General features: G+C 37.1%; 1 protein-coding gene across 4 annotated transcripts in view; it reads left to right on the top strand.

Annotated features, from left to right (window-relative positions):
* ARFIP1 (ADP ribosylation factor interacting protein 1) overlaps positions 1-18,401 on the top strand; it is a 123,997-nt gene that overhangs the window by 42,421 nt on the left and 63,175 nt on the right. For 3 of the 4 annotated variants that reach the window (XM_012448547.2, XM_012448546.2, XM_012448548.2), the window contains one exon: positions 1,765-1,866. The exons of the other annotated variant lie outside the window; for it this stretch is intronic. In XM_012448547.2, the coding sequence (XP_012303970.1) occupies positions 1,774-1,866 (93 nt within the window). In that variant the 5' untranslated portion in view covers positions 1,765-1,773. The remainder of the gene's footprint in view (positions 1-1,764; positions 1,867-18,401) is intronic. 4 annotated transcript variants of the gene reach the window in all.

Here is an 18,401-nt window from a genome sequence, read left to right as displayed (position 1 = left end):
GAGACAGGGTTTCACCATGTTTCCCAGGCTGGTCTCAAACTCCTGGGCTCAAGTGATCTGCCTCAGCCTCCTGAAGTGCTGGAATTACAAGCATGAACCACTGCACTTGGCCTGGGTTCTTTCATTTAGCAATCTGCATTTAAATTTCTTCCATGTCTTTTTGTGACTTAATAGCTTACTTATTTTTAGTGCTAAATATTCTTCCATTTATCTATGTACCACATTTTATCTGTTCACCTACTGAAGGGTGTCTTGATTGCTTCCAAGTTTTGGCAATTTTAAATTGTTATAAATAAATAAGGATGCTCTAAACATCTGTGTGTAAATTTTTCTGCGGGTAAGTTTTCAGTTCATTTGGGCAAATACCAGAGAGCACAATTGCTGAATCATATGTGAGAGTATGTTTGATTTTGCGAGAAACTGCCAAACTGTCTTCCATAGTGGCTGTACCATTTTGCATTCCCTGTAGCAATGAGTGACAGTTCCTGTTGTTCCACATCCTTGTCAGCATTTGGTGTTGTCAGTGTTTTAGAATTTGGCCATTCTAATAGGTATGTAATGGTATCTCATTATTGTTTTAATTTGCAATTCCCCAATGACATATGACATTGAACATCTTTTCATATGCTTACTAGCCATCTTTACATTGTCTTCGATGAAACATCTGTTTGACAAAACATCTGTTCTGATCTTTTGCTCATTAATTGGGTTGTTTTCTTAATGTTGAGTATTAAGAATTCTTTGTATATGTTAGATTAACCGTCCTTTATCAGATGTGTTCTTTGCAAATATATTCTCCCAGTCTGTGACTTGTCGTCTCATTCTCTTCATGCTGTTTTTGTGGAGCAGAAATCTTAAATTTGAATGAAATACAGCTTACCAATTTTTTCTTTCATGGATTATGGCATTGGTGTTGTATCTAAAAAGTCATCACCATATCCATGGTCATCTAGGTTTTCTCCTGTGCTGTCTTTATCAGCTTTATGGTTTTGCATTTTGCACTTAGGTCTATGATCTATTTTGAGTTAATTTTTATGAAAAGTGTAAGGTCTCTGTCTGGTCATTTTTTTGTATGTAGATGTCCAGCACCATTATTCCGGCATCACTGTGGAAAATACCCTCTTTTTACCATTGTATTACCTTTCCATTTTGTCAGAGATCAGTTGACTACATTAATGTGGGTCTATTTCTGGACTCCCTATTCCACTGACCTATTTGTCTGTTTTTTCACCGATACCATATTGTCTTGATTACTGTAGCTTTCCAGCTAGTCTTGAAGTCTGTTAATAGATGCAGAATTATTTTGATAACACTTGTCAACTAAAGTTTGTGGATTTTTAAGCTAGTGATCTGTTACCAACCTAATTCTACTCTGCCTTGTGCTCTCATTTGTCTTCGTAGTACTCCAGTTGGAAAAATAGAGCTGCTGTAGTTGAATTAACAATCAAACTTGGCTTTCTGTATTTTTTTTCCCCCAATTATAAGTGCTGGTCTATCATAACACTGTTTAAGAGGCTGTGAGAGTGCCTCCGGTACCTACAACAAATATGTAACTCATTTTTAATCAAGAAGTTAAGGTTAAGTGAAGATAAATCAGCCAGATGGAATTTTAAGATTATATATGTATTCTGTTTATTATACAAGTATTTGGTAGGTTGCAATGATAAAAAATGTTAAAACAGTGGCTTGTAAATACTATGAACATGAATATAGTCTTTATGGTTTGGTATTAGTTATGACTGCTTTCTTCTTCTTTTGTTTTAGGAGTCTACTATGGCTCAAGAATCTCCCAAAAATTCAGCAGCAGAAATTCCAGTGACTAGTAATGGAGAAGTTGATGACTCTCATGAACATGGCTTTAATAGGGTAAGAACACTTTTCTTTCTCTTAATGCAAAGAATCATGATAAGCCTTTAAATGTTGAGATGAAAGTAATAGACAAAATTTAATATAGGATTGTTTTCTTAGACTGGCTTCAGTCAGGAATCTAATGTTATTATATAATGAGGGAGGCCATTTTAGTGGTTTGTCAAGATTAAGCTCCAGGCCAGTAAACTATTAGGTGTTGGTGTTATTTTCAGTAATTGATCAGCACAAGAGTATGTATGATGATTTTGGTATCTAACTTTATAAGACTACTTAATTCTATTTTTAGTAAAAAGATTATCCTTTTAAAATTAGCACTCTCTAATCTCTTTTCTATATGTATGTCATTTAGTACATAATTTCTAAATAGCCGCTGTTCATTTTCTAAATTTGCTTTTCATTTTCTAAAGTGCCATACATGACTCAGTGGGAAATGATACCTGGGCTGTGTTTAATTTTGATCTGTCTCTCAGTCAAAATTTAAATTGAGTGCATTTTAGTGGAAACACTGTGGGTTTGAAGACAATCTGGGTTCAAATTTCAGCTGTGTCACATTTCTAGCAGGATAAACTTGAGCCAGTTATTTATTTAATCTCTTTAGGTTTTTGTTTTCTAATCTCGGTAGTGAAAATCTTACCTACTTTCTTGAAGATATTAATATTAAATGAGATAAGTAATGTCTAATATAGTAGAAGTGATAGTGATGATTATGACATTTGATACAAGTATACAACTTTAAAAATAGAGTTTTCATATTTTTGAAAATGTAGTTGAAATGTACTTAAATTATTTTGTAGTGTAGGATTCTTTTACTTCATATGTTTAAGAATAAAATCTTTTAGTTTAGCAGAACATGATAATTTAAATCAGGATTTCTTAGTCTCAGCACTGCTGACATTTTGGGCCAAATTATACTTTGTTGGGGGTATTAAACTATGCATTGTAGAATGATTAGCACATTGCTGGTCTCTTCCTACTATTTAATAGATGCCAGTAGTACACTGCAGTTATGACAAGCAGAAATGTCCAGATATTGCTAAATGTCTCCAGGAGAGGGGAGAAATTCCTCCTTGGCTGAGAACCACTGTTATAAATAGATAGTTTAAATGATAGTAGAAAATTCTATTAAATTTTATTTATTTTTGCCTAAACAGTCTTTTGAAAGGAACTAATACATCGTCAAGCTTGAGGTTTATTTTAATGGCAAGTGTTTCAGCTTGGTTTCTGAGCACCTGTGGTCTAACATAGAGTGACTCATAGAAGCAAGAAACTTTTAAATTCTGAGCACACAAAAGAAATTTTCATTTCAGATTTTAGTCTTTCCAAGACACACCTGTATAATAAACTCAAGTTAGCATCATTAGACTATGCCAATACTTTATAAACTTGTATTAATTTAAATACTCATTATGTCAAGATTTCTTCATCTTATTTTTGGTAACAGCTCTTTTTGTAAATTTACCATGCAAGTATTTATTATCTGCTCTATACCAGGTACTGGGGATATACAGTGACCAAAAATACCTGTAGTCAGGTAGTTGACATTTTAAAAGACAATCTGATTGAAAGCTAAGGACCTTCATCCAGGAATAACGCAATATGTAGAAAATGTTGCATTCTTTGTTAGGGTAGTCACTTGCCATCTTAAGCCTGTTTTTCTTCTTCCTGTTCTTTTTTATTGAGGTATAGCTTATACATAGCAGAAAGCACAAATGTTAAGTGTACCACTCAAGAGAACTATCAAGATAAAGATGTAGAACATTTCCAGGACCTCAGAAGGCTTCCTTCTGCCCTCTCCTAGGCAGTACAACTCACCCCATGCTGGGATGACCACATTAACCTAACTGTATAATCATAAATTGTTTTTTGCTGTTCCTGAACTACATATCAGTTCAATCATACAGTGTGTACTTTTTTTCGACTGGCTTTCACTCAACATTATGTCTGTGAGATTCAGTCATATTGTTGCTTATAGCAGTATTTCAGTCATTTTAAAATTTTATTTTACTTTAAGTTCTGGGATATATATGCGGAACGTGCAGGTTTGTTACATATGTATACATGTGCCATGGTGGTTCTCAGCACCTATCAACCCATCATCTAGGTTTTAAGCCCTGCATGCATTCATTAGGTATTTGTCCTAATGCTCTCCCCACCCCCTTACCCCCCACCCCCCAAGTATTTCAGTGTTTTAAATTGTAGTATAGTTTTCCAGTGTGTTAATATACCACAGTTTATGTATCCATTCTTCAGTTGATGGTTATCTAGGTTGTTTCCAGTTTATGGCTATTATGAATAAAGCTGCTGCGACCATTCTTTTACAGATTTTTTGGTGTACATGATTATTTGTTTCTGTCAGTACATACCCAAAAGTGAAATTGCCAGGTCTTGAGTATATGAATGTTTGGCAAATGGTTGAACCAGGTGACAACACCAGCAATGAATGAAGAGTTCTAGTTGTTCCACATCCTTACCAGCTCTTCATATTGTCATACATTTTAATTTTAGCCATTCTTATGGAGGTATAACGGTCTTCCATTGTGGTTATAAAATGCGATTCCCTGATGACTATGATGTTGAGCACGTTTTCATATTCTTATTAACCATTGGAGATTGTCTTTATTTATAAAGTACTTTCCCAAGCCTTTTGCCCATTTTTCTACTGGGTGTGTGTCTTTTTTCTGGTCTGTTTGTAGGAGTTCTTTATATATTCTGGGTATATTCATTTGTTTGGATGTATATATGCAAATGAATTCTTCCAGTACATGTCTTGTTTTTGTACTCTATTAATGGCATTTTGATGAACAGAAGTTGTTAATTTTAGTGATATCCAATTTCTCAAAGTTTCCTTCTGTAGTCATTTTTATGTCCCATTTAAGAAATCTTTGCCTACCTCAGTATATTGAAGACACACTGTTTCTTCTAAGAGTTGTGTTGTTTTGTTTGTCACACTAGGGTCTGTGATTCATCTTGAATTAGTTTTTTGTATGATGGGAAGTAGGGACCAAAGTTTTTCTTCCCCTCATGTAAATATTCAATTGATCAGCACTGTTTATTGAAAAGACTCTTCCTTTATTCATATGCAAAAAAATTAAATTGGATCCTTATCTTATGCCATACACAAAATTAACTCAAAATGGATTAAAGGCCTAACTGCAAGACCTGAAACTATAAAACTTCTAGAAGAAAACATAGGGGAAAATCTCCATGACATTGGTCTTGGCAATGATTTTTTGATAAGACATCAAAAGTACAGGCAATAAAAACAAAAATAAGCAGGACTACATCAGATGAAAAATTTTCTGCACAGCAAGGAAGTAATCAGCAAAATGAAAAGGTATCCTATAGAATGGGAGAAAATATTTGCAAATTATATATCTGATAAAGTGTGAATACCCAAAATATGCAAAGACCTCATACAACTCAATAGCAGAAAAACAACTCAATTAAAAACTGGGGATTTGAGTAGATGTTTTTCCAAAAAACAAATACAGGTGGCCAACAGGTATACGAAAAAGTGCACAACATCACTAATCATTAGAGAAATGCCAGTCAAACCCACAATGAGATATTATTTCATGCCTTTTAGGATGACTATTATCAAAAAGTCAAAAGGTAAGTATTGACAAGAATGTGGAGAAAACCCTTATACACTGTTAGTGGAAACGTCAGTTGGCACATCTGTTGTGGAAAACAGTGTGGAAATTCCTTTAAAAATTAAAATAGAATGACCATAAGATCTAGCAGTTCCATTTCTGGGTATATATTCAAAGGAAATAAAATCACTATCTTGAATAGATATCTGTACTTCCATGATCTTTGCAGCACTATAAACAATAGCCAAAATATGGAAATAACCTAAGTGTCTGTTGATGGGTGAATGGATAAAGAAAATATATACATATACATACACCCACAGACAATGCAATATCATTCAGGCTTTATTAAAAGAGAAGAAATCCTACTATTTGTTACAACATGGATGAACCTGGAAGATATTAGACTATGTAAAATAAGCCAGATAAAGACAACAAATACTGCATGATTCTATACTTACATGTGGAATCTTAAAGTTGAATTCATGGAAACAAGATAGTAAATAGGTGATTATAGGGAGTATGTTAGTTCATTTTTGAGTTGCTATAAAGAAATACCTGCAGCTAGGTAATTCATATAGAAGGGTTTTGTTTTGGCTCACAGTTCTGCAGGCTATATAGGAAGTATGATGCCAACATCTGCTCAGCTTCTGGTGAGGCCTGAAGGAGCTTTTATTCATAGTGGAAGGCAAAGCAGGCACATCACATGGTAAGAGAGGGAGCAAGAGAGAAAAGGTAGAGGTCCCAGACTCTTTTAAACAACCAGATCTTGTGTGAACTAACTGAGCGAGAACTCACCTATTACCAAGGGAATGGTGTTAAATCATTCATGAGGAATCCACCCCTATGATCCAGTCACCTCCTACAAGGCCCCACCTCTAACATTGGGAATCACATTTCAGCATGGGATTTGGAGGAGACACACTTTGCCCCTGGCCTCCGAGATCTCATGTTCTTCTCACATTTCAAAATACAGTCATGCTTCACAATAGTTCCCTAAAGTCTTAACTCATTCCAGCATTAATTCCCAAGTCTAAACTCTCAACTAGAGATGAATTTCTTCCACCTGCGAGTGTATGAGATCAAAAACAAGTTGTTTACTCCCAAAATACCATGGTAGTACAGGCATTATGTATACATTCCCATTCCAAAAGGGAGAATTTGGCCAAAAGAAAGGAGCAGTAGGCCCCACATAAGTTTGAAACCCAGCAGAGAAATCATTAAATCTTAAAGTTCCAAAACAGTCTCCTTTACTCTGTGCCCTGCATCCTGGGCACACTGGTGCAAGGGATGGGCTTCTAAGGCCTTGGGCAGCTCTGCCCCAGCCTCTATGGCTGCTCTTATTAGTTGGAGTTGAGTGCCTTTGCCTTTTCCACACTGAGATTGCAAGCTGCTTGTGGCTCTACAATTCTCGGGTCTGGAGGGTGGTGGCTCCCTTCCCACAGCTCCCCTAGGCAGTGGCCCATTGGGGACTCTGCATGAAGGGGCTGCAGTTGCCAAGCTTCCTTCACTCTTGCATTCTCTGCACCTACAGGCTTAACACCATGTGGAAGCTGCTGAGGCTTATGGCAGCCTGTACTCTTCAAAGTGGCAACTGGAGCTGTGCCTGGGACCCTTTGAGCCACAGCTGGAGCTGGAGTAGCTGAGATGTGGAGAGCAGTGTCCCAAGGTTGCACAGGGCACCAGCATCCTGGGTCTGGCCCATGAAACCATTTTTTTCTCTGGGGCCTCTAGGCCTATGATAGAAGGGACTGTCCCAGACTTCTGAAATGCTCTTTAAGGCCTTTTTCCCATTGTCTTGGATGTTAGCACATGGCTTCCCTTTAGTCACGCTAATCTCTCTAGCAAGTGGCTGCTTCACAGTCTGCTTGTATTCTTTCTTTACCACAGGGCCAACCCGCAAATTTTCCAAACTTTTATGCTCTGCTTTCCTTTTAGATAACTTTAAGTCATTTTTTTTTCTTTCATACCTGATTGTAGGCTATTAAAAGCAGCCAGGTTATATCTTGAATGCTTTGCGGCTTAGAAATTTCTTCTGCCAGATACACTAATTTGTCACTCTTAAGTTCAAACTTCCACAGGTCCCTAGGATACGATATGAATGCAATGCCACAAAGCTCTGTGCTAGGGCGTAACATGGGTGACCTTTACTTCAGTTCCCAATCACTTCCTCATTTCCACCTGAAACTTTGTCAGTCTGGACTTACTGTCCATATTTCTATCAGCATTTTTGTCACAACTATTTAGTCTGTAAGAGGTTCCAAACTTTCCTTCACATTCCTGTCTTCTGAGCCCTCAGCTTTTCCAAACTCTGCTTGTTACCCAGTCCAGAGCTGCTTGCATGTATTCAGGAATGTTTATAGCACTACTCAATCATCGGTACCAATTTTCTTATGTTAGTCCATTCTTATGCTGCTATAAATAAATACATGAAACTGAGTAATTTATAAAGAAAAGAGTTTTGTTTGGCTCACAGTTCTGCAGGCAGTAAAGGAAGCATGGCACCAACTGGTGAGGCCCTCAGGAAGCTTCCAATCATGATGGAAGGTAAAGGGGGAGCAGACGCATCATATGGTGAGAGCAGGAGCAAGAGAGAAGGGGAAGGACCTGGAGTCTTTTAAACAACCAGATCTCTTGTGAACTGGGTGGGAACTCGTCACCAAGGGGATGGTCCCAAACCATTTATGAGGGATTTGCCCCCATGATGCAATCACCTCCCTCCTAGCTCCATCTCCAACATTGGGATCACATTTCAGCATGAGATTTGGAGGAGACAAACATCCAAATCATATGTTGAGGAGGTGGGGGTGGAAGATTGTGATCTAAGGATACAAACTTGCAGTTGATGGGTAAGTTCTGGAGGTATAATGTACAGCATGCTAACTATAGTATAGTAACTATGTAATTTATTATATACTCGAAATGTGCTAAGAGAGTAGATCTTAAGTATTCTCACCCAAACATGCAAATAAAAATGGTAACTGTGAAGTAATAGATCTGCTAATTAGCCTGACTGATTGTGGCAATCCTTTCATAGCATATATGTAAATTGAAACCACATTGTACACCTTACAGTTAAATACAGTTTTGTCAATTATACTTCAGTAAAGCTGGGAGAAAAAAAGACTATCCTTCCTCTATTGGAGGCTTTTGTTTTCAGATGATTGCATTTGTGTGGGTCTATTTCTGGTATCTCTTTTTTTTCTTATTTTTTTTGTCTGACCTTGAAGCAGTAACACATTATCTTATTTACTTACCACAGTAATAAAAACTGGAGCAAATGTCAGCTCCAGCCATGATATCTGGTAGTTTATTTCACCAGCTTTGTTCTTTGAGGTTGCCTTGTATATTAAACTCATTCATGAGTCTTAACTTCTATTTGCCTTTGAGTAGCACTGAAACAAATTTTTTCCCCTTCCTTTCAAATTTTAACTTTAGAATAAAATGTTTTATTTTTTATTTTTCCATGTTATTGGGGTACAGGTGGTATTTGATTACATGAGTAAGTTCTTTAGTGGCGATTTGTTAGATTTTAGTGCACCCATCACCCAAGCAGTATACACTGCTCCATATTTGTAGTCTTTTATCCCTTGACCCCTCCCACTCTTCCACCCAAGTCCATGAAGTCCATTGTATCATTCTTATGTCTTTGCATCCTTATAGCTTGGCTCCCACATATCAGTGAGAACATACGATGTTTGGTTTTAGGTTCCTGAGCTACTTCACTTAGAATAATAGTCTCCAGTTGCATCCAGGTCACTGCAAATGCTGTTAGTTCATTCCTTTTTACAACTGTGTAGCATTCCATCCTCTGTGTGTGTGTGTGTGTGTGTGTGTGTGTGTGTGTGTATTAGTTTCTTTATCCACTCATTGATTGATGGGCATTTGGGTTGGTTCCATGATTTTGCTGTGTGAATTGTGCTGCTATAAAAAAGGTGCAAGTACCTTTTTTGCATAATGACTTCTTTTCTTCTGGGTAGATACCCAGTAGTGGAATTGCTGGATCTAGTGGTACTTCTACTTTTAGTTCTTTAAGGAATCTCCACACTGTTTTCCATAATGGCTGTACTAGTTCACATTCCCACCAGCAGTGTAGAAGTTCACCACATCCACGCCAACATCTTACTGTTTTTTTGATTTTTCTATTATAGTCTTGCAGGAGTGAGGTGGTATCTCATTGTGGTTTTGATTTGCATTTCCCTGATCTTTAGTGATGTTGAGCATTTTTTCATGTGCTTCTTGGCCATTTGTATATCTTCTTTTGAGAATTGTCTATTCATATCCTTAACCTACTTTTTGATAGGATTATTTGTTTTTTTCTTACTGATTTGTTTGAGTTCATTGTAGATTCTGGATATTAGTCCTTTGTCGGAAGTGTAGATTGTGAAGATTTTCTTCCACTCTGTGGGCTGTTTATTCTGTGGGGTGTTCCTAATACTATGCAGAAGCTCTTTAGTTTAATTAGGTCCCAACTATTTATCTTTGTTTTTAATGCATTTGCTTTTGGATTCTTGGTCATGAAATCCTTGCCTAAGCCAATGTCTAGAACGGTTTTTCTAATGTCATCTTCTAGAATATTTGTAGTTTCAGGGTTCAGGTTTAAGTCTTCAATCCATCTTGAGTTGATTTTTGTATAAAATGAGAGATGAGGATACATTTTCATTCTCCTACATGTGGCTAGCCAATTATTTCAGCACCATTTGTTGAAGAGGGTGTCCTTTATCCACTTTATGTTATTTGCTTTGTCGAAGATCAGTTGGCTGTAAGTATATGGGTTTATTTCTGGGTTCTTTATTCTGTTCCATTGATCTGTGTGCCTATCATTATACCAGTACCATGCTGTTTTGGTGACTCTGGCCTGATAGTATAGTTTGAAATCGGGTAGCATGATGCCTCCAGATATGTTCTTTTTGCTTAGTCTTGCTTTGGCCATGTGGCTCTTTATGGTTCCATATGAATTTTAGATTTGTTTTTTTCTAACTCTGTGAAGAATTATGGTGGTATTTTGATGGGGACTGCATTGAATTTTTAGATTACTTTTGGCAATATGGTCATTTTCACAATATCGATTCTACCCATCCATGAGCGTGGGATATGTTTCCACTTGTTTGTGTCGTCTGTGATTTCTTTCAGCAGAGTTTTGTAGTTTTCCTTGTAGAGGTCTTTTGACTCCTTGGTTAGGTATATTGCTAAGTTGTTTTTTTGTTTTTTTGTTTTGCAGCTATTGTAAAAGGAGTTGAGTTCTTGATTTGATTCTCCACTTGGTCGCTGTTGGGGTATAGAAGAGCTACTGATTTACATAGATTAATCTTATATCCGGAAACTTTGCTGAATTCTTTTATCAGTTCTAGAAACTTTCTGGAGCAGTCCTTAGAATTTTTGAAGTAAACGATCATATTGTCAGCAGTGACAGTCTTATCTCCTCTTTACTGATTTGGATGCCCTTATTTCTTTCTCTTGTCTGATTGCTCTGGCTAGGACTTCCAGTACTCTGTTGAAGAGTAGTAGTGAGAGTGGGCATCCTTGTCTTGTTCCAGTCCTCAGAGAGAATGCTTTCAACTTTTCCCCATTCGGTATTATGTTGGCTGTGGGCTTGTCATAGATGGTCTTTATTACGTTAAGGTGTGCCCCTTGTATGCTGATTTTGCTGAGAGTTTTAGTCATAAAGTGATACTGGATTTTATCAAATGCTTTTCCTGCATCTATGGAGAAGATCATGTGACTTTTGTTTTTAATTCTGTTTATGTGATGTATCACATTTATTGGCATGCATATATTAAACCGTCCCTGCATCCCTGGTATGAAACCCACTTGATCATATCTTTTTGACATCTTGTTGGATTTGATTAGCTAATTTTTTTTAAGGATTTTAGCATAAGTGTTCATCAAAGATAATGGGTCTATAGTTTTCTTTTTTGGTTATGTCGTTTCCTGGTTTTAGTATTAGGGTGATGGTGGCTTCATAAAATGAATTAAGAGGGTTCCTTCTTTCTCTATCTTATGGAATAGTGTCAAAAGGATTGGTACCAATTCTTGAATTTCTGGTATAATTCTGCTGTGAATCTCTCTGGTCCTGGACTTTTTTTGTTAGTAATTTTAAAATTACCATTTTAATCTCACTGCTTGTTATTGGTCTGTTCAGGGTATCATTCTTCTTGATTTAAGCTAGGAGGGTTGTATTTTTCTAGAAATTTATCTGTCTCTTCTAGGTTTTCTAGTTTGTGTGAAGGTGTTCATAGTAGCTTTGATCTTTTGTATTTCAGTGGTGTCAGTTGTAATATATATCTCCTGTTTTGTTTCTTAGTGAGGTTATTTGGATTTTCTCTCTTCTTTTCTTGGTTAATCTTGCTAATGGTCTATCAATTTTATTTATATTTTCAAAGAACCACCTTTTTGTTTCATTTATCTTTTGTATTGTTGTTTGTTTCAATTTCATTTAGTTCTGCTCTGATCTTGGTAATTTTCTTCTGCTGGGTTTGGATTTGGTTTGTTCTTGTTTCTCTAGTTCCTTGAGGTGTGACCTTCAAATGTCAGTTTGTGCTCTTTTCAGTCTTTTTGATGTAGGCATTTAGTACCTCTTTGCACCTCTTAGCACCACCTTGCTGTTTCCCAGAGGTTTTGACAGGTTAATTTTCATCTTGTTTTCGCTTTTGACCTAATGCTCATTCAGGAGCAGGTTATTTAATGCTCCTGTATTTGCATGGTTTCAAAGTTCCTGTTGGAATTGATTTCCAGTTTAATTGCACTGTGGTCTGAGAGAGTGCTTGATATAATTTCAGTTTTTTTTAAATTTATTGAGGTTTGTTTTATGGTCTATCATATGGTCTGTCTTGGAGAAAGTTGTGTGCACTGTTAAATAGAATGTGTATTCTGTGATTGTTGGATGAAATGTTCTGTATATATCTGTTACGTCCATTTGTTCCAAGGTATAGTTTAAATCCATTGTTTCGTTGTTGACTTTCTGTCTTGATGACCTGTCTAGTGCTGCCAGTGGAGGATTGAAGTTCCCCACTGTTACTGTGTTGCTGTCTATCTCATTCCTTAGGTCTATTAGTAGTTGTTTTATAAATTTGAGAGCTCCAGTGTTAGGTGCATATATGTTTAGGATTGTGATATTTTCCTGCTAGACAAGGCCATTTACCATTATATAATGTCCCTGTTTGTCTCTTTTAGTTGCTGTTGCTTTAAAATTTGTTTTGTCCGATATAAGTATAGCTATCCCTGCTTGCTTTTGTTGTCCATTTGCATGAAATGCCTTTTACCACCCCTTTTCTTTAAGTTTATGTGAGTCATTATGTGTCTTTTGAAGGGAGCAAATGGTTGGTTGGCGAGTTATTATCCATTCTGTGGCTTTGTATCTTTTTCCTTTTTTTCTTGAGACAGAGTCTCGCTTTTGCTGCCCAGGCTGGAGTGCAGTGGCACAACCTCAGCTCACTGCAATCTCTGTCTCCCAGGTTCAAGTGATTCTCCTGCCTCAGCCTTCTGAGTAGCTGGAATTACAGGTGCCTGCCACCACACATGGCTAATTTTTGTATTTTCAGTAGAGACAGGATTTTCACCATGTTGTCCAGGTTGGTCTCGAACTTCTGACCTCAGGTGATCCACCCGCCTCCGTCTCCCAAAGTGCTGGGATTACAGGCATGAGCCACCGCACCCAGTCGGTTCTGTATCTTTTAAGTGGAGCATTTAGGCCATTTACATTCAATGTTAGTATTGAAATGTGAGGTACAGTTGCAGTCATCGTGCTCTTTGTTGCCTGTGTACTTTTGTTTTGGTTTTTGCTTTTCAATGTGTATTTTTGTTTTATAGATCCTGTGTGATTTATGCTTTAAAGAGGTTCTGTTTTGATGTGTTTCCAGGATTTGTTTCAAGATTTAGAGCTCCTTTTAGCAGTTCTTGTAGTGGTGGCTTGGTAACGGAGGATTCTCTCCGGATTTGTTTGTCCAAAAAGACTGTATCTTTCCTTTATATATGACGCTTAGTTTCGCTGGATACAAAATTCTTGTCTGATTGTTTTGTTTGAGGAGGCCAAACACAGGGCCCCAATCCATTCTACCTTGTAGGGTTTCTGCTGAGAAATCTGCTGTTGATCTGATAGGTGTGCCTTTATAGATAACCTGGTGGTTCTGTCTCACAGCTCTTAAGATTCTTTCCTTCATCTTAACTTTGGATAACCTGATGACAGTGTGCCAAGGATCTTTTTGCAATGAATTTTCCAGGTGTTGTTTGTGCTTATTGTATTTGGATGTCTAGGTCTCTAGCAAGGCTGGGGAAGTTTTCCTCAATTATTCCTCCAAATAGGTTTTCCAAGCTTTTAGAATTCTCTTCTTCCTCAGGAACACCAATTATTTTTAGATTTGGTCACTTAACATAATCTCAGACTTCTTGGAGGCTTTGTTCATATTTTCTTATTCTTTTTTTCTTTTAGTTGGATTGGGTTAATTCGAAGACCTTGTCTTCGAGCTCTGAATTTCTTTCTTCTACTTATTCAGTTCTATTGCTGAGAATCTCCAGAGCATTTTGCATTTCTAAAAGTGTGTTCAAAGTTTCCTGAAATTTTGTTTTTCTTTTATACTATCTATTTTCTTGACTATTTCTCCCTTCACTTTTTGTATCATTTTTTGGATTTCCTTGCATTGGGCTTCACTTTTCTCTGGTCCCTCCCTGATTAGCTTAATAACTAACCTCCTGAATTCTTTTTCAGGTAAATCAGGGTTTGGATCTATTGCTGGTGAACTTGTATGATTTTTTAGCGGGGGGAGGATGTGTTGACAATGAGCCTTGTTTTGTCATATTACCAGGTTGGTTTTCTCATTCCTTCCCATTTGGGTAGGCTCCGTAAGAGGGAAGGTCTAGGGCTGAAGGCTGTCATTCAGATTATTTTGTCCTGTCGGGTGTTTCCTGGATGTAATAATCCCATTACTGGGTATATATCCGAAAGAAAATAAATAATTCTACCAAAAAGACACATGCACTTGTATGTTCATCGGAGTGCTATTGACAATCACAAATACATAGAAGGAATCTAGGTACCCACCACTGGTGGACTGGGTAAAGAAAATGTGGTAGATATATATCATTAAATACTAGGCAGCCATAAAAAAAGGACAAAATTACTTCTTTCTTTTTTTAGATGAGTTTTGCTCTTGTTGCACAGGCTGGAGTGCAATGGCACAATCTCGGCTGACTGCAACCTCCGCCTCCTGGGTTCAAGCAATTCTCCTGCCTCAGCCTCCCAAGTAGCTGGGATTACAGGCATGCGCCACCATACCCAGATAATTTTTGTATTTTTAGTAGAGATAGGGTTTCCCAATGTTGTTCAGGCTGGTCTTGAACTCCCGACCTCACATGATCCACCCGCCTCAGCCTCCCTAAGTGCTGGGATTACAGGCATGAGCCACTGCGCCCAGCCAAAATTACATCTTTTGCAGCAACATGGATACAGCTGGAGGCCATCCATTTGTTTTTATTTTTGTTGCTGCTGAATTAACACAGGAACAGAAAACCAAATGCCACATGTTCTCACTCATAAGTGCTAGCTAAACATTGCATACTCATGGACATAAAGATGGCAAGAACAGAAACTGGGGATGACTAGAGTGAGGAGGGTGAGAAGACGGCAAAGGGTGAAAAGTACCTGGGTGACGGTATCAGTGGTACCCCAAATCTCAGCTTCATGCAATATATCCAGGTAGCAAACCTGCACATGTAACCCCTGAATCTAAAATAAAAGTTGCAATTAAACACGCGTGCATGTGCGCGCGCGCACACTCACACACACACAGCGTGAGTCATTTACATATTTAATAGTTTTTAATTAAAATAAAAGCCATGTGCTCTCTTAACCCATTAGTGAAAATAGTATTTCAGAAGCATCTTTTGACTGTTTTGAATAAATTACCCTCAAGATCTTTTAAGCATCCTAAATTTAAATACCTAAATTTTGGGTCAGTTTCCCCATTTATCCATTTGTTTTCCTGAAGAATAAACAGGAAAATTGCATTTAACTCCAAATCCATTTTTCTATAAGAGATAAAATTTTATAGAGAAAATAAATATATTAATATATTTTATAGACTAGTAAAGAGATGTCGTATGTAAAAACTGGATCATAACCAAAGTTTTCTGAGGTACTTATATACATCTTTCATACTCGTTTAAAATCTTACAATGGCTTTTGTTTAATGCATAATACACTTTTTAAAAGTTTAGTCTTACATAAAATCAAGGTGGTAGCTTATAACATTGTCATAACCTGGCTGGCCAGCTGGTGTCACTGTGGCACAGGCAATGAAATTACAAATTTTTTGTTCTTGTTTGTGTTTCTCATTGCAGATGTCTTGAGTTTTTCATTTTATTTACTTTCTTAGTCTGTCCTAAGAGAGCACCTGGTTATCTTCACATTCAGCATTCACATTTATGTAGAGACAATTTCATCCTAGAAATCCCCTTGCCAGCAGTTTAATCATTGCCTCATATGTTAATGTTTTTAAGTTTATTCCTTTTTTTTTGAAACAAAGTCTTGCTCTGTCATCTAGGCTGGAGTGCAGTGGTGCGATCTCGGCTCACTGCAACCTCTGCCTCCCGTGTTCAAGCTATTCTCCTGCCTCAGCCTCCCAAGTGGCTGGGGCTACAGGCGTATGCGCCACCATGCCTGGCTAATTTTTGTATTTTTAATAGAGGTGAAGTTTCGCCATGTTGGCCAAGCAGGTCTCGAACTCCTGACCTCAGGTGATCCTCCCATCTCAGCTTCCCAAAGTGCTGGGATTACAGGCATGAGCCACCATGCCCAGCTTCCTCTTTTAATTAAGATGGGGCAGCAACAGCTAGACATGGAGAGGATAATCATCTTAGCATTGTCTCAGTCTTTTACAGTAAAAATATTTCTGCTTCTAAATAAATGCATTTTATTTAGAAAATAAAATTGCTGGTCAAAAATTAGATTAAGAAATTTGCAGCTAATACCATGAGTTTAAGAGCAGAAACAAATCATATTAACTTCACGTGGTTGAAACTTCTTGTGAATTAATTTATAGTTGGTAGATTTAGAGACATTGCCTCATTAGACCAGCTAAAATGGATTATTTCCTGTGGAAGACCCAAAACAAAAATCTATGCATTTAGGGTGTTTTCACCTATGAATGCACTTTCTCTAGAAAAATGTACATACATAAACCTACCAAATTTTGTATTCAAATTTAGGTAGCGTATGACCCCCTGAACACTGCATAAGGGTTCTCAGGTTCCCTGAGTCTTAAGAACCCCTCACCTGTAAGTTTTAAGTTAAATCACTTTTAGTTCTCTTTAAGTTTTAAGTTAAATCTCTTTTAGTTCAGTAGAAGTACCTTAGAGATCTCTGAGTCTCACTGTGCTATTTTACACTGGGGGAAAAGGGCCCTTGAGGTTGTTATGGAATTACCAAGTATTAATTAAATAGCTGTACCAAAAGCTGATGTGATTTGACTATAAATGCAGTGAGTACAAGAGTGCTCTCATTTATTACCTTATTTCCAGAGTTTGGTAACAGTTTTTGGCACATACTACCTAAGAGGGCCTTTCAATAAATGTTTGGTGAATAAATGAATATTTTATTCATGTAAGAACCAGGACTAGAAACCAGATTATTAGACTTTTCTGGAAAACAAGGGAAGACATATTGTAATCTTATAGTTGATACATCTTATGTCCTTAATTTCCCTGCATGTGGTATTTGAGTTTGTGAGTATGGAGTCTTTGTTGTTATTGTTTTAATTTTTAATAATTTTGTTGAACGAAGTCATTTCTTCATTCCCTGTACTTAGCAGTCTGCAATATCATACATTACAATCTGGAGAAAATTTGGGAAAGAAATATAAGAAATTGTCAGAACACTATTTTAGACACACTTCCATCTTCCAACTCCTACCCTCACCAGTCACATGTTGTAACTTATGTTAAAACCTGCATTCTGAATGAAGAGACTCTCCCAAACAGGCTTTGTGTGAGCAGCATGGCTGTTTATTCACCCAGGTGTGGGTGGGCTGAGTCCGAAAAGAAAGAGTCATTGGAGGGCAGTGGCATAGGATTTGGTTTTATAGGTTTGGGGTAAGCAGTGTGGTATTTTGCAAGCTGGGAGGGGGTCATGGGGTCTGGAGTCATGAGGTTAACCAAGGTCGGTTCCAAAGTCCAATGGCCTTGTCAGTTGATGCTGGAATAAGAAACAATAGAAGAATGTTTCAAGTTAGTTAGGCGCCATAGGAGTTGATCATTCTTCTGCTTTTACTTTGAGTTTTCTAGTTCAGGAAGGCCCTCCAGAGGTGTACGTGCAGGCCATGGCACCATCAGTCAGCCTCATAGACCTTACAACTTACTTATCTGCTTTTCCCAAGAGATTGGAATCACTATTAGGTCAGAGATAGTATATACACACAGCAGTTTATAGTTCATAGTAGTTGCTCAATAAAACAATGAATTCTAGTAAATAGACTTAAAAGTTGACATATTTTCTACTTCAGCCATCCTGCCCTAGAGTTTTCATAGCATGTGATGACAGTTTGTCTCCATTCTATGTAGGAATGCAATATAATGTTTCCACGTTACTCACACCTAAAAAATGTAGTAGCTCGGTCAATGGCAACAATGATTTGTTGGGGACTTTTTCAGAGAGCCAGTTTTGACCAAATATGTATGTTATTCCCTTTTAGAGATATGGCAAATTTTTTCAAGGATTGTTTAACCTGTGCAAAATCTAGATTCATTTTAATACTCACTTTTTAGCTATAGACTATACTCTTAATACTATTAATACAAATTAAAATTTTAAGTACATGTATTTTAATATACATTAAATTAATTCTGGATTGAGAGTCCTGTTGAGAATATAATTCATAATGAAAGGTTGAAGGCTTATCTATCTTAATTATAATCTGAGAGTATGCCCTTATTTATAAACAAAAGCTA

Source organism: Aotus nancymaae, unplaced genomic scaffold (assembly GCF_030222135.1).
Source record: "Aotus nancymaae isolate 86718 unplaced genomic scaffold, 86718_ANA_hifiasm-v0.15.2.pri h1tg000033l, whole genome shotgun sequence".
NCBI classification, from domain to species: Eukaryota; Metazoa; Chordata; class Mammalia; order Primates; family Aotidae; genus Aotus; species Aotus nancymaae.
This window is presented reverse-complemented; position numbering and strand designations above follow the sequence as displayed.